This window comes from Schistocerca serialis, chromosome 11 (assembly GCF_023864345.2).
Source record: "Schistocerca serialis cubense isolate TAMUIC-IGC-003099 chromosome 11, iqSchSeri2.2, whole genome shotgun sequence".
In the NCBI taxonomy this organism is placed as follows: Eukaryota; Metazoa; Arthropoda; class Insecta; order Orthoptera; family Acrididae; genus Schistocerca; species Schistocerca serialis.
The window spans coordinates 107367564-107382380 of record NC_064648.1 but is presented as its reverse complement, the minus strand read 5'-3'; the positions used below and the strand labels follow the sequence as shown (position 1 = coordinate 107382380).

The 14817-nt window shown below is 44.2% G+C and overlaps 1 protein-coding gene across 1 annotated transcript in view; it reads left to right on the top strand.

The window, feature by feature from the left end:
* The first annotated feature begins 2754 nt into the window (after positions 1-2754).
* LOC126426499 (uncharacterized) overlaps positions 2755-14817 on the top strand; it is a 40507-nt gene continuing 28444 nt past the window's right edge. Inside the window, exon 1 of the mRNA XM_050088406.1 lies at positions 2755-2988. Coding sequence (XP_049944363.1) covers positions 2755-2988 — 234 coding nt within the window. The remainder of the gene's footprint in view (positions 2989-14817) is intronic.

The following is a 14817-nucleotide window of genomic DNA, read 5'->3' as shown; positions in this document are numbered from 1 at the left end:
CTGTACGTCACTTGCATTGGGCCACTGGAGGTGTCAAAATTTACGAATCTTCTGACGTGTGTATATCTCACTGTTGTCTCTGCATGTTGAGTCTCCTAACTCCGAGTGTACATCTACTTTAGAGGAGCGTGAGGATCATAGTTATGGCATCAGGTAAATTTATTGTTACTGATGTTAACTTCACTAACATGAATTTCCTCAAATCACTGTTCATGTTGTTTATATGAGGTGCATTCAAGTTCTAAGGCCTCCGATTTTTTTTCTCCAGACTGGAAAGAGATAGAAACATGCGCATTGTTTTAAAATGAGGCCGCGTTCATTGTCAATACGTCCCAGAGATGGCAGCACCATACGGCAGATGGAATTTTACCGCCAGCGGCGAGAATGAGAACTGTTTTAAATACTTAAAATGGCGACGTTTTCCTTAACTGAACAGCATGCAATCATTTGTTTTCTGAAGTTGTGTGGTGTGAAACCAATTGAAATTCATCGACAGTTGAAGGAGACATGTGGTGATGGAGTTATGGATGTGTCGAAAGTGCGTTCGTGGGTGCGACAGTTTAATGAAGGCAGAACATCGTGTGAAAACAAGCCAAAACAACCTTGGGCTCGCACAAGCCGGTCTGACGACATTATCGAGAAAGTGGAGAGAATTGTTTTGGGGGATCGCCGAATGACTGTTGAACAGATCGCCTCCAGAGTTGACATTTCTGGGGGCTCTGTGCACACAATCCTGCGTGACGACCTGAAAATGCGAAATGTGTCATCCAGGTGGGTGCCACGAATGCTGACAGACCACCACATGGCTGCCCGCGTGGCATGTTGCCAAGTGATGTTGTCGCGCAACGACAGCATGAATGGGACTTTCTTTTCGTCGATTGTGACAATGGATGAGACGTGGATGCCATTTTTCAATCCAGAAACAAAGCGCCAGTCAGCTCAAAGGAAGCACACAGATTCACCGCCACCAAAAAAATTTCGGGTAACCGCCAGTGCTGAAAAAATGATGGTGTCCATGTTCTGGGACAGCGAGGGCGTAATCCTTACCCATTGCGTTTCAAAGGGCACTACGGTAACAGGTGCATCCTACGAAAATGTTTCGAAGAAAAATTTCCTTCCTGCACTGCAAGAAAAACGTCCGGGAAGGGCTGCGCGTTTGCTGTTTCACCGAGACAACGCACCCGCACATCGAGCTAACGCTACGCAACAGTTTCTTCGTGATAACAACTTTGAAGTGATTCCTCATGCTCCCTACTCACCTGACCTGGCTCCTAGTGACTTTTGGTTTTTTCCAACAATGAAAGACACTCTCCATGGCCGCACATTCACCAGCTGTGCTGCTATTGCCTCAGCGATTTTCCAGTGCTCGAAACAGACTCCTAAAGAAGCCTTCGCCGCTGCCATGGAATCATGGCGTCAGCGTTGTGAAAAATGTGTACGTCTGCAGGGCGATTACGTCGGGAAGTAAGGCCAGTTTCATCGATTTCGGGTGAGTAGTTAATTAGAAAAAAAATCGGAGGCCTTAGAACTTGAATGCACCTCGTACGACAACTGAGGTGGTTGGTGTGGAACATATTCACAAGTCGTTTCTTCTTTGCTCTTAGCAGTGATTGTACATGCCACAGCAAACGTTTTATACCAGAGTATCTTAATATCGTGTTTACATTTGTTAACAAAATTTGGCATTCTGTTTACGATACAAGCATTTGATGTAAAGAAATAAGATAAGACATTTCTTTATTGTGATAGTGCATAATTGTACGTATGGTATCCTTCGTCAGAGGCTTACAGTAGCTTGGCTGCTCATAAAAACATGGCGGTAATAATCATATATATATATATATATATATATATATATATATATAATTTTACATGTGTATTCTTTGTACCACATTAATATCACAAAAGTATAAATCGCATTCACAACTTTCGTACATGAATTGATCTGATGGACAAATAAAAAGAAAAAGGAGTACAAAAAGTGAGATAGAAACATGTGATGGGATACTTGTCACCAATTACAGAACATTATGTGTATCATCATGTAATTGTAAAATGTACTGTTAATATGTAAGGTACTGTACCAGTACAAATGTAGTCATACATTTCGACGGTCCTTAGAAAGTTTAGGCAGAGAATGGCTTTTTCAGCTACATTTGCAAAACACCTTATTCAATTTTTTACTGAATTACTAAAATATATTACTTATGTTAAAATAAATACATCCTAAATATAAAAACGTTGATGAGTGGACATAATTCTTCCTCATTTCCAAACATATCATACAACTTACGGGAAACGTTGTAAAGACTACTCATATTATAAAACTAGCATAGACACGATTCTGTGCAAATCGTTATGTCCTATGCTTGTCAGTAAGTCAAGGTGAAATAGCCAAACTATACATCCTCATTTGTGTTACTTTCTTTTATTAGCACATAAAACTTACTGGAATTTATCTCGAGATCCCTTATTTCTTAAATCTGTCTTATTGCTGGGCAAGTCGTGTAGGTCATTTTTAAAATAGTTGTATATTTCCACTTCTTCAGATATTTTGATACTTCTACCCTTAGGCAATGTATCAAGAATTTTTATGACTGGATTTACGTTAGGTGATGGTACTCCTCTCTCTTTGCCAGATGTGCTTTTTAAATTTGTCACTGGAATATGAGCTTTGCAACGTCCGGTCAAGATGTCCGTGCTGTAACTCATATGATTACTGACATTGTATATTGATCTAGTTTCAAAAGGTAAATGCTACCTGCATACACTGTGTGGGGGCAGAAAGTGAAAGCTGTGCTTCTACAGAAATCTGATCCACTGGCTTGTTCACCAGTCCATCGTCTCCCGTCTTGTGCAGAACTGCAGGCCCAGGCGGCTGTTTACCGGGAACGCCTCTCCAGCTACTGGTGGGACTTGGCGCAGCTGCTCTCATTCGGTGCGACGCACGCCTCGCAGCTGTTGGTTCCCCTCGCATTCGAACGAATGGTAAGTGGAGTTTTTTCCTCCTCTTATAAACTGTATTATACGTACAGGGGGTGAGAAAATGACACACACCACCTGGTCAGTTCTTGGAGAGTGTTTCCCAGTATACCTTCTTCACACTGTAGCTATCTTTGGCTCTCCAGTTCTAATACTAACCATCTGGAAAAATTCTGAACCAACCTCTACTTCTGTGAGCCTTTTGGGGCTATGATACAGGGAGGCTAAGCTCGGAATGGTTAGAGATCGAAGAAAATCGTCTGTATCTTTCTTTTTTCGTATTTGCTAGCTACTTCTTTAACAGATTCAGATAACTTTGCATCCAATCCTGCTTTACAAGCTGAAGCATGTTAGCTTCATATTTAGTGGAGAGTGGTCTAGAGTCTCAGTGTGGCATTTCAAGTCCCCATCAGCATCTTCTCTTCCTAAGAATCTCTACTCCATATGGAAGGCCTATAAAATTACTTCTGCTCAACATGGAGGTTCGTCAACTTCAAATCTCGTAATGAACCTGTATACATACCACATAATTCATACATTTCGACACAACTGTTCAACGTCTTCCCACCTTAACATTCACGTGACCATTTCCCAGGACTCCATGACAAGACGATAGCGCAGCTGACACTTGTGGCTCTACGCCATTGGTGGCCCCCTGTGCTCACCACTGCCAGCCAGCACGGCAATGCCCCAGCCGCCGCAGCCACAGAGGACGCGCGTCAATAACGAAAACCTGCAGTTGAGGTCCACCAGTTAGCGTGTGTTGCGTCTGCGAGTGGCTTTGTTAAAGGCACTGCGATACTACAGTCACAACCAGAACATTTTATGACTATGTCAAGGCCAATGAAAATCTCTGTCGGACTAACCTGAAACCGGATGCTGCTTTATGAGAGCATTCATCTCAGTCGTTAGCCTTTCTGCACGTGTCTCGTGGCCTAACTCGAACCATTATCGAGTCTGAATTCTCTGTCTATGATTTATGAACACTACCACCAGTGATTTTCGCACTACCGAGAATAAAAGCTATGTGGTCTTAACACATACACTGGACTCGCATTCGGGAGGACGACGGTTCAATCCCGTGTCCGGCCATTCTGATTTAGGGCACGGCCGACTTCCTTCCCCATCCTTCCCTAATCCGATGAGACCGATGACCTCGCTGTCTGGTCTCCTTCCCCAAACCACCCAACCTTAACACATAGAATGGCCACTGTGCATTATGACTGTTTGGATTGTGACAGTAGTATACATGGAAAGCAAAAGGACGCACTATGATCTGTGTCTTTGTGTAGCTTTTTGTGGCGTATGTAGCAACGTGCCAGTCCCGAAAGAATCGTGTGAGCCTGATTTTGGATCCTTTGAGAAGAGAATTAGGCGATACCTGCTTTAGTGAACTGAAAAGGCTCTGGGTACATTAAATCTTTTTCCTATAAATATTACGGATGTTTTCTGGATGATAATTTCAAAGATTGATAGTTGCGGGTTCCATATTTAAGAATGGTTTCTGCCGTCCTGTCATTGCATCTTGTTTTCGATACCATCATCCATGCATTTCACTGCAGCAAAGGCAATTTACCTGATACGTATCCAATATTTTGTAGAGTTAGTACCTCACAGCTTCCGAGAATGTTTAAAGGACGACTTCTTTATTACTTTCGCGGTGCAGCTACGCTTCGTTGATCATACACTGCACCTGCTTAGGAAAACTGTAATTGCGAAAAGTTATTCCGTGAAACCAATGTGGTACAGATAGTTTCGATTTAAAGACACACTTTGCTTTCTGAATGAAACTTAAGTCTTCAGACAGTTGCAGCAGTCTTGAGGTATTCGTATTCGAGATAATTCCTCTCGTGGTTCTTCACTACAGCCCTGCAGAGCGTGCTGTGGCCCAGGTAACGACGCAGCTTACGATTTTGACCCTGTGCCCCTGGTAACTGGGCTCTCACATAATACTGTGTACAAATATGTATGTATGTATGTATAGTCAGAATAGTTCAAATGTCTCTGAGCACTATGGGACCTAACTTCTGAGGTCATCAGTCCCCTAGAACTTAGAACTACTTAAACCTAACTAACCTAAGTACATCACACACATCGATGCCAGAGGCAGGATTCGAACCTGCGACCGTAGCAGTCGCGCGGTTCCAGACTGAAGTGTTTAGTACCGCTCGGCCACACCAGCCGGCATAGATTAGGTCTAGATGGCAGAAAGCGCAGTGGCCCCATCGCAAGGACGACCGATTCAACGTATTGGAAGGTGCCGATTCAAAAGTGTGCACCACCTTCCAATTCACTGCTCCTGCACAACGAGGGAAATTCTGAATTTTATTTTTCGTTTTCTGTACTGCTTATCGACGTATCGGTAAGAGTCGACTGCAGCCACGTGTCACCACTACAGTGATTTTGGGTCGGTCCGTACGCCGGGCCCCCTACTGTGTGGACTCGGCCCGTGTCCCCCGCTGGCCTCCCTCGCCCTGTGTTGTTGTGACGCCCACAGCCGGGCTGTCGGAAGTGGGAAGCGGCTCAGACCGCTAACGGGATGTTAGCTGTCCGCTGACCGCGAACCGCACGCTGTCACAGCGAGGACGTGACGCACGTCCCACACACACACACACACACGTAAACGCGTGCAGTATTCCTGACGCACATCCGCAAAGCTCTACTTACGCAAATACGAATTGGAGGCGATAAATCGCGATCCCGTCTAGAACCGGTCGGCCATGTATGTATGTATGTAAATTTAAAAAATATTTTTTCGAAAAGGATTTCTTTTTTCTCTGGCACCTGCCATCAATATAAAACTGATAAAGGAGGTATTTCATGCAAAAAATATGAAAAAGAAGAACAACTGTATTGTGAAAACAACTGAAAGCTTTTTAATTTCCATTTTTTCTCGCATTTGTGATATACGTAACAGTTTTGTTATTTCGTAATTGATTCATTACAATATACACATTCTTTTGTGAATAAGGTAATTTTTTAATTTCCAATGTCTATTAAACACTTATTAGTAACTCAGAGAGAAAGAGAGAAGGTTTCAGTGTGTACATACATAGAACAGCAACAGCAATGGCAGCTCAAAAACAATTCACACACACACACACACACACACACACACACACACACACACGCGCGCACACACACATGGATGCACGCAGTGTGCAATGAAACATTCATAATCTCAAACATGCAGTAAAAACTGTGACAAACAGTTCATCAAACTATTCCACACACACCCAGTAAAGTGGAACACCTTTTTACCAACAAATAAACCCACCCAGACACATCAGTAAATAGTCTGGGTGCAGCAGATTTCCACACCTATGCACCCCGATGAACCACTTGTGATCGTCATAGGACACCCCTGCTTCCAGCTGGAATTGCAGTATATACCTCAGTATAACCTCAATCGAAAGGTCTCCTGATAAGCATTTGTGGTGCAGCGCCAATGCCCTAGAGGAGACACCTGTGGAAGTCCCTGAACGTGAAAGTCTTTCAGGCTGTGCAAATCACCGTGTTTGTCATGCAGACTTGTGGGATAGTCCAGCTCTACCTCTAGGACATATCCCTCAACAGCATCAGCAGCCACATATTTGATCTCTTTCCTCAGTCTGGTCATTTCCCCTTTGGACATCGATGAGAGCCCTTGAAAAGGGAGACTTTGTTGCACGGTTTGCCTTTAGAGACAGTTTACATCCAGGTACAGGATGAAACTGAAATCGTCAGAAAACCTATACTCCCCCTCCATTATTTGCAAGTTATTTGCCTTGGCATACCTACGCACACATTGGCAAAGTCACTCGTGGACCGCATGTTCCAGGAAGACATGCATCTCAACGTTGGTCAAGAATTCGCTGCTGGCTTGTGTCTTTCTTAACATGGCATCCCACGAAATCTCAGCCATAGACTACAAAACTTCTCGAAGATGTTGGCGGTCAGATGTACATTGGTGTTCACCATTTTATATGTTCTGATAAATCAGAGATGCCGAAGTCCTGCTGTTCATTCACCAAGTGCCCGTTCTTTCCATTCATTATGGAAATGCCTCTTAGTTTACTAGAGAATCCAGATATTCGTATGGAAAGACCCCTTCTCCGTCACAAGTTGAAACTCTTGAAACTCTACATCATCGAGATAAGTGGCTCCCTTTGCTAAGAATATCTTCAGGACGCGTTGGTTCAGCAAATTTCTAAAGAGACGTGAGCATGAAGCGTTGTGAATCCAGGAAGTTGTGTGATCCTCTTTGAAGCGGCATGTATTTGTCAACGGTGTCAGCAATGACACTGATCTTATCATCCTTCAACTCAGACTCGTCAAAGTGTTGAACTAGAAAGTGGGCATCATGCTCAGTGGAATTGTGGAAAAGATGGCTGTGTACTGTGGCAGTTAGTACTTAAAGATACATGGGTTGTCACCTGCACTCTACCGTTACATGGCAACAGTCTCTACAGGGAGCTTCCTCACCTCTGTCCAGTCACAGTCCGCAGATATAACCATCAGCTGCCTGCTTGTACAGTGCATCATTCTCCTTCACGTTGGTCATGAGGACGTTTTCACTATAAATGTTATAAACATCCCGTACAAGACTTTCAAGCTCAGTGAGCAGCCATCTCGCACTATTCCCTTGACATAAGATTTTAATTTTAGTGCACAGAACTTGATGGGTAGCCACATATCATATGCATCATTTTGTGGCAGTGATATGGGAGGCAGAGGCACCACGTTCACACTGTACCACAGGAGCTAGGAGGCGCTCTAAATCGACGTAAACGACAAAGGTAGTGGTGGTTAGTGTTTAACGTCCCGTCGACAACGAGGTCATTAGAGACGGAGCGCAAGCTCGGGATAGGGAAGGATTGGGAAGGAAATCGGCCGGGCCCTTTCAAAGGAGCCATCCCGGCATTTGCCTGAAACGATTTAGGGAAATCACGGAAAACCTAAATCAGGATGGCTGGAGACGGGATTGAACCGTCGTCCTCCCGAATGCGAGTCCAGTGTGCTAACCACTGCGCCACCTCGCTCGGTAAACGACAAAGGGACAGAAGTGTTGGTGAGAGGCATTCTTAAACTTCGCCGGCCGCGGTGGTCTCGCGGTTCTTGGCGCGCAGTCCGGAACCGTGGGACTGCTACGGTCGCAGGTTCGAATCCTGCCTCGAGCGTGGATGTGTGTGATGTCCTTAGGTTAGTTAGGTTTAAGTAGTTCTAAGTTCTAGGGGACTGATAACCACAGCAGTTGCGTCCCATAGTGCTCAGAGCCATTTGAACCATTCTTAAACTTCGAGAACCGTTTATCCTTGATAAGCATTTCCACACCTATTGTTTCCTGGCTGAAGCAGTCAATCAGGTGTCTTTCAAAATACATGCTCTTGGTAAACGACTTGATACATCTACAGCAAAAAATCGTGCATCTTTTTTGTTTTCATTTCAGAAGAACGTAGGTGGGACACGCATTTTATCCCAACGTTGTGTTACTTATCGTCTTCAGAGATTAGCAGCAGGTCTACACTTTTTGGATGTTTCTCTGCTAATATGGACATGAAGAGGGGACCACCTAATTTACGCTCGACTTCTTTGTCGATGTGCCATACAGCGTGTCAATGTTTGTCTTCTTCTTATGGCTTTCCTACATTCGGCCATAAACGAGAAATTAGAACGTCAGTGGACATCTGGTGTTTGTTGTGTATCTGTATGCCCTGTATTTTTTGGTTAATTTCTATCATTCGTGAGAAGCAACCATGGAAATCAATTTAAATTCCTGTCGTCATGGTTCTGGGCATTAGGACATGCTTTTTGTTAGCAGTATATACGTTTGAAGAGAGATGTGACTGGACCCCACAATAAGTCGATCAAAATCTTATGAACATAAATCAAGGCAGAGCATACAGCTGAGTGTCTTACAGGACTCCCTTTCCTGCATCTCAGAAAAGTGACTCAGTATGACCACTCTGGTATCGACTCACCCCATGATGTCACGACAGCTCTCCCCCTAACTTGGACAATGCTCTTCCCCTCAACAACACATCGAACTCCTAATAACTCTGCACACGAGAAGGAGAAAGAGACGCAGTTGATAAGTATATAAGGAAGGAGAAATAAAAATCCGTATTCGTATAATAATTATAATAAATTCTGAGTACTTACAAGTAAAACTGTTGTTATGATCATTACTGGAATACACTTCCAGCAACTCATCATCAGTGGGCATGTTTGTCATTAAGGGCATATCCAGCATGGGTACTAGAGGAGCTGTATGACGTCGGCAGGGGAAGGTGTCTGAAAGAATATGGACAAACCCAAACGAAAACACAGGTGCTAAAGAACTAGTAGCTGGTGGTCGTGTCAAAACACCGATATTCGCATTGAGAACATCTACAAACTAGAGCATCTGAAAAATAACAAACAAAACATTTTATACTGTAGAATAATCGATATCTGCGTCTGAACAATCGAAGTCGTTCCCCAGAGATCATCATCACCGTCATCATCATTATCAGCTGCTGGGTTCAGATCCCACAGCGAGTAACGCCTGCTCACAGCTAGGAAAGAAGAAGTAGAACCCATAAGACTCACTTACACTACTAGCCATTAAAATTGCTACACCAAGAAGAAATGCAGATGATAAACGGGAATTCATTGGACAAATATATTATTCTAGAACTGACAGTGATTACATTTTCATGGAATTTCGGTGCGTACATCCTGAGAAATCAGTACCCAGAACAACCACCTCTGGCCGTAATAACGGCCTTGATACGTCTGGGCATTGAGTCAAATAGAGCTTTGATGGCGTGTACAGGTACAGCTGCCCATGCAGCCTCAACACGATACCACAGTTCATCAAGAGTAGTGACTGGCGTATTGTGACGAGCCAGTTGCTCGGCCACCATTGAGTAGACGTTTTCAATTGGTGAGAGATCTGGAGAATGTGCTGGCCAGGGCAGCAGTCGAACATTTTCTGTATCCAGAAAGGCCCGTACAGGACCTGCAACATGCGGTCAGTAATTGTCCTGCTGAAATGTAGGATTTCGCAGGGATCGAATGAAGGTAGAGCCACGGGTCGTAACACATCTGAAATGTAACGTCCACTGTTCAAAGTGCCGTCATTGCGAAAAAGAGGTGACCGAGACGTGTAACCAATGGCACCCCATACCATCACGCCGGGTGATACGCCAGTATGGCGATGACGAATACACGCTTCCAATGTGCGTTCACCGTGATGTCGCCAAACACGGATGCGACCATCGCAATGCTGTAAACAGAGCCTGGATTCATCCGAAAAAATGACGTTTTGTCATTCGTGCACCCAGGTTCGTCGTTGAGTACACCATATCAGGCGCTCCTGTCTGTGATGCAGCGTCAAGGGTAACCGCAGCCACGGTCTCAGAGCTGATAGTCCATGCTGCTGCAAACGTCATCGAACTGTTCGTGCAGATGATTGTTGTCTTGCAAACGTCCCCATCTGGACATGGCTGCACGATCCATTACAGCCATGCGGATAAGATGCCTGTCATCTCGACTGCTAGTGATACGAGGCCGTTGGGATACAGCACGTCGTTCCGTATTACCTTCCTGAACCCACCGATTCCATATTCTGCTAACAGTCCTTGGATCTCGACCAACGCGAGCAGCAATGTCGCGATACGATAAACCGCAATCGCGATAGGCTACAATCGGACCGTTATCAAAGTCGGAAACGCGATGGTGCGCATTTCTCCTCCTTACACGAGGCATCATAACAACATTTCACCAGGCAACGCCGGTCAACTGCTGTTTGTGTATGAGAAATCGGTTGGAAACTTTCCTCATGTCAGCACGTTGTAGGTGTCGCCACCGGCGCCAACATTCTGTGAATGCTCTGAAAAGCTAATCATTTGCATATCACAGCATCTTCTTCCTGTCGGTTAAATTTCGCGTCTGTAGCACGTCATCTTCGTGGTGTAGCAATTTTAATGGCCAGTAGTGTATAAACAAAACACTATAGAAAATATGTATACTTGCTTTCATCCTCAGCCAAGGTGACCATGATGAATGACATCACACCGTCGTCGGTAAACAGTGACAACAGTGCGGCGTCATCATTGTTATCCAACGTGCGTGGCCATGACTGCAGTCACCATCGTCGTCACGGATACCGCACGAGCGCTTGACTCCGATATCAGGGCTGGCTGGCAGTCGGAGAGAGAGCAAGACTCGGGTCGCCCTCCGCAGGGCTGTTTACAAACCCCTTCAGCCACGCAGCGTGCGCTGATCAGCAATTCAAGTCGCAATCCATCACGCTTCTTCTCTCACCACTAACACTACTTACACATAGCGCATTGCGACAGTGCCCAGCGTGTTGGTACACATTTGAACATGCCTCTCTCAACTTGCTACTACTCTCACTACTTACCAAGCGTGGACGCAAGGCAGCACGAACGGGTTTATTTCTCATAAGAAGAAGAACTTCCACATATTAAACGAGTGGGATTGTGCTGTGACAGAAACGCACGAAATGGAATATGCTGGCTGCAAGTAGCTGCTGATCGGCTACGTTTTGAGTGACACATTGCAGAAACTTGGGAAATCATCTCGACAGTTCTCCAAAAAGAGTGTAGATGTCACCTGGTAAATAAACATAGCTGACAAAAGAACTGTAAAAAATGAGCTCATTGTGCACTGTACACAGCAAATTTTTATTAAGAAAATAATATTTGCACATATCTACAACACAAGTAGAACCATTTTTCTCTCCAGCACCATACACTTGCTTAAGGTGTCTGACTGACATACAGTTGAATGATTCCAAATTCAGGATGGCAGTGTTCTTGAAAATATCCCACATTCATACCACCACCTCACGACCTTTGACGTGCATGACGCTCTCTCTCTGATCACAGTTTCGGAGTGATGTCAACATATCCTCATAGGTCATTCCTGTATCGTGGCGGCTACTGCGATAGTGGAATCGAGTCAATCACGCTAGTGTCTTCCAAGACATGTCACACTTTATTGTTCTGAGCAGCTGGGCAGAAGTGACAACTGTGTAGAAACTTGTCGAAACACAGACTGAGTCGATGCGTGTGACAACAGCTACACCTTTAATCATCTTTAAACATGAAGTGGCCGCACTCGTCGTGGAGGCCTCGCCCGTGAGCAACAATGTTGTACCAGGAGGCAGGCAGCTTGGACCCTGGCCAGCAGGTGTTCAGCTGTATCTACAGGTGTTTCGTACACCTACATCTTGGCATAACCTCAGAGAATGAGGTCTAGGGTTGTAAGATCCAGCGATCGCAATGGCCATCAGAGAGGACCCCCCCTTTCCAGTCCTACAATGAGTGTGAGTATTCTTCAGGTGCTTGGTGCTTGCAAACATTAACATCAAAGTGGGATGATCTTGGATAATGCCCTAAAATACGTTGACTGAGAATCTTTGCTGTTGGCCTCCGATATGGGTGGCGTGGGTGTTGTCCTCATTCTAGATCTGCCTGTTTGGCTTTTGAAAACAACATCACGGATGAATGAGGCCTCATCCACAAACAATACAAACTGTATGAAATTGGACAGTACAGCGCTGTCAACGATACTGGATTGACACAAGCAGACATAGGGCTCAAAATCCGATCGTCCCAGTGCTTGCACATTTCATCTTTGATTACTCATTGTGCACTGTACACAGCAACACACCTCACCATGAACACGACACAAGCTATCTGATGCAATGGACAGCTGACAGCAGGGTCAGTGGTGTGCTTGCGGCACAGGTTAATGCGCCACTGCGATGCTTGAGTGCTACGAGCCTAGTTGCGTACAGTAGGTCCGTTTGGTGGTCAGGTGTGTACACTGTTTATCAGCTGCTACTGTTCGAGTGCACAACGGACACCCGAGATCTTTGCAAGAGTGTGAAGAGCTGCAGGCATCATTGCAATACATGCGTTCATTCAGACTGACAGTCGTTGCTTTGAAGAACTGCTGTGAGCTACATTGTTGTTAGGTGGTGTATGCTGTGTATGTCCTTAACATAATAAATATGCACTTTCGAGTATTGGTTCCCTATCTCAATATAATCTATTGTGGAACCACTGTCACCAGTTTCAGTGTGACCCAAAAGGATTGGGAACGCCACGTACAGAGAACAAGAGCAGTTCTGTCCCACTTCTCTCAGACTCTCCCGACGGCACCCATGTCTGTGGTGGGCACTCACCTTCCAGAACAACATACTGGGTGATGCTAGGGTACATAGAAGAAAGGAAAACAGAATGGGCAAATGCGAGAGGGACTCACGCACTAAGGGTTCTGTGCAGACTCCCCATCCCGGGAATCGAGATTCCCAATGATTTTTGCCTGTTATCGAGACTCTGTAACTTTACTGGCAAGATACTGGTCCCAGGAATACCAAGATCGGTTCTGGCAAGATACTGGTCCCAGGAATACCAAGATCGGTTCAGAAATTCTACGTTATTTCCTCAGCCCAGCCCAAACAAACAAGAACAAGCAAGCAGAGGACTTTAGTTTATGTATGTAGGGAGCGAAGATTTAATAACACATTTCCGATAACGTACTAAATCAGAAATACAACATAAATTTTATGTTTGGATGCAGTAATGTTCGTATGTTATACCTTCAACAGGTGATGAATACAATGTATGTCCAAATCGAAAACGACATTTTTATGTGATATAATTAAAAGTTAACAAGTTTCAGATTTTTTGCATTACTTGTACCGGAAAACTTAGTTGTTGCCAAATCTCATGATTCCAAGTCAATGGAGAGCACCCTATAGGTTTCGATGAGTGAGTTTTCGATTATCAAAACACGAGACATAAACGGCCGCATCTATTGACTGGAGTGAGTTATAAGTTTACAGTTTTTACGCCGCCAAGGGTCGATACACCTTTGTATGTGACATAATTTGAACATGATACCCAGAACGTATCCAGAGAAAAAGATTCCTAACAGATGGACAGACAAATAGACAGACTGATAAAAAATAATACGAAAAGTATTTTCTAGAGTTATATAGTTACCAATTATGGATTTTAAGATTTTTTTCATTTATTTGCACTGTGAAATCTGGCTTCTTCCTAAATGTCATGATTCTAAATCAACAGGGAGCACCTTGTAGATTTTTGTGAGTGATTTTTCAAGTATGAAAATATGTAATTTAAATGGCCATATCTTTATTGCAGTGACTTAGAAGCCTACAATTTGTACAACGTCAAAGGAGCATAGACCTTAATACGTGACAGAAATGTGAACTTCGTACCCGAAAATGGTCCAGAAAAAATGATCTTAACACTCGGACAGTCAATACATTCCTTCAAATCTGCAATATTCGAGGCGTTTTCAGATACAGACGACATCGTGTTAGATGACGAGCTACAAACGCAAATTTTCGGCAAAAGCGATCAGCCAGGCAACAGACAAACACTACAACATTTTGAGTCAAACTGACATTTCGTGTGTGCACAATTAACTCAGATAATGTTTCAGATATGGAGCGGCAGCTGTCTATCATTGCGTTTGTAGAAGGTCATAACATGTGTTCAGGTTTCTCACAGCGTAGGATTTTGACAGATTTGTCAACAGTCTGGCCATTCTATTTTCGAAAACCGTTCAAAAGTTTGAATAGAATCTCCTCAGAGTTCCAGCCACGCCATGTGGCTTTACACGTAGGAACTGGACGCTGCTGGCAGCTCCAGAACGTTTCAGTTGGATACATCGGCACGGGAGTATACACTCATACATTCAGACGTCTGTAATGTCAACTACCAAGAAATGTCTGCACCTCTCCTATCTGATGTCACAGTTTGAGAAATGTATTTATTTAATAAAACCCCACTAGGCATCTGCTGTGAA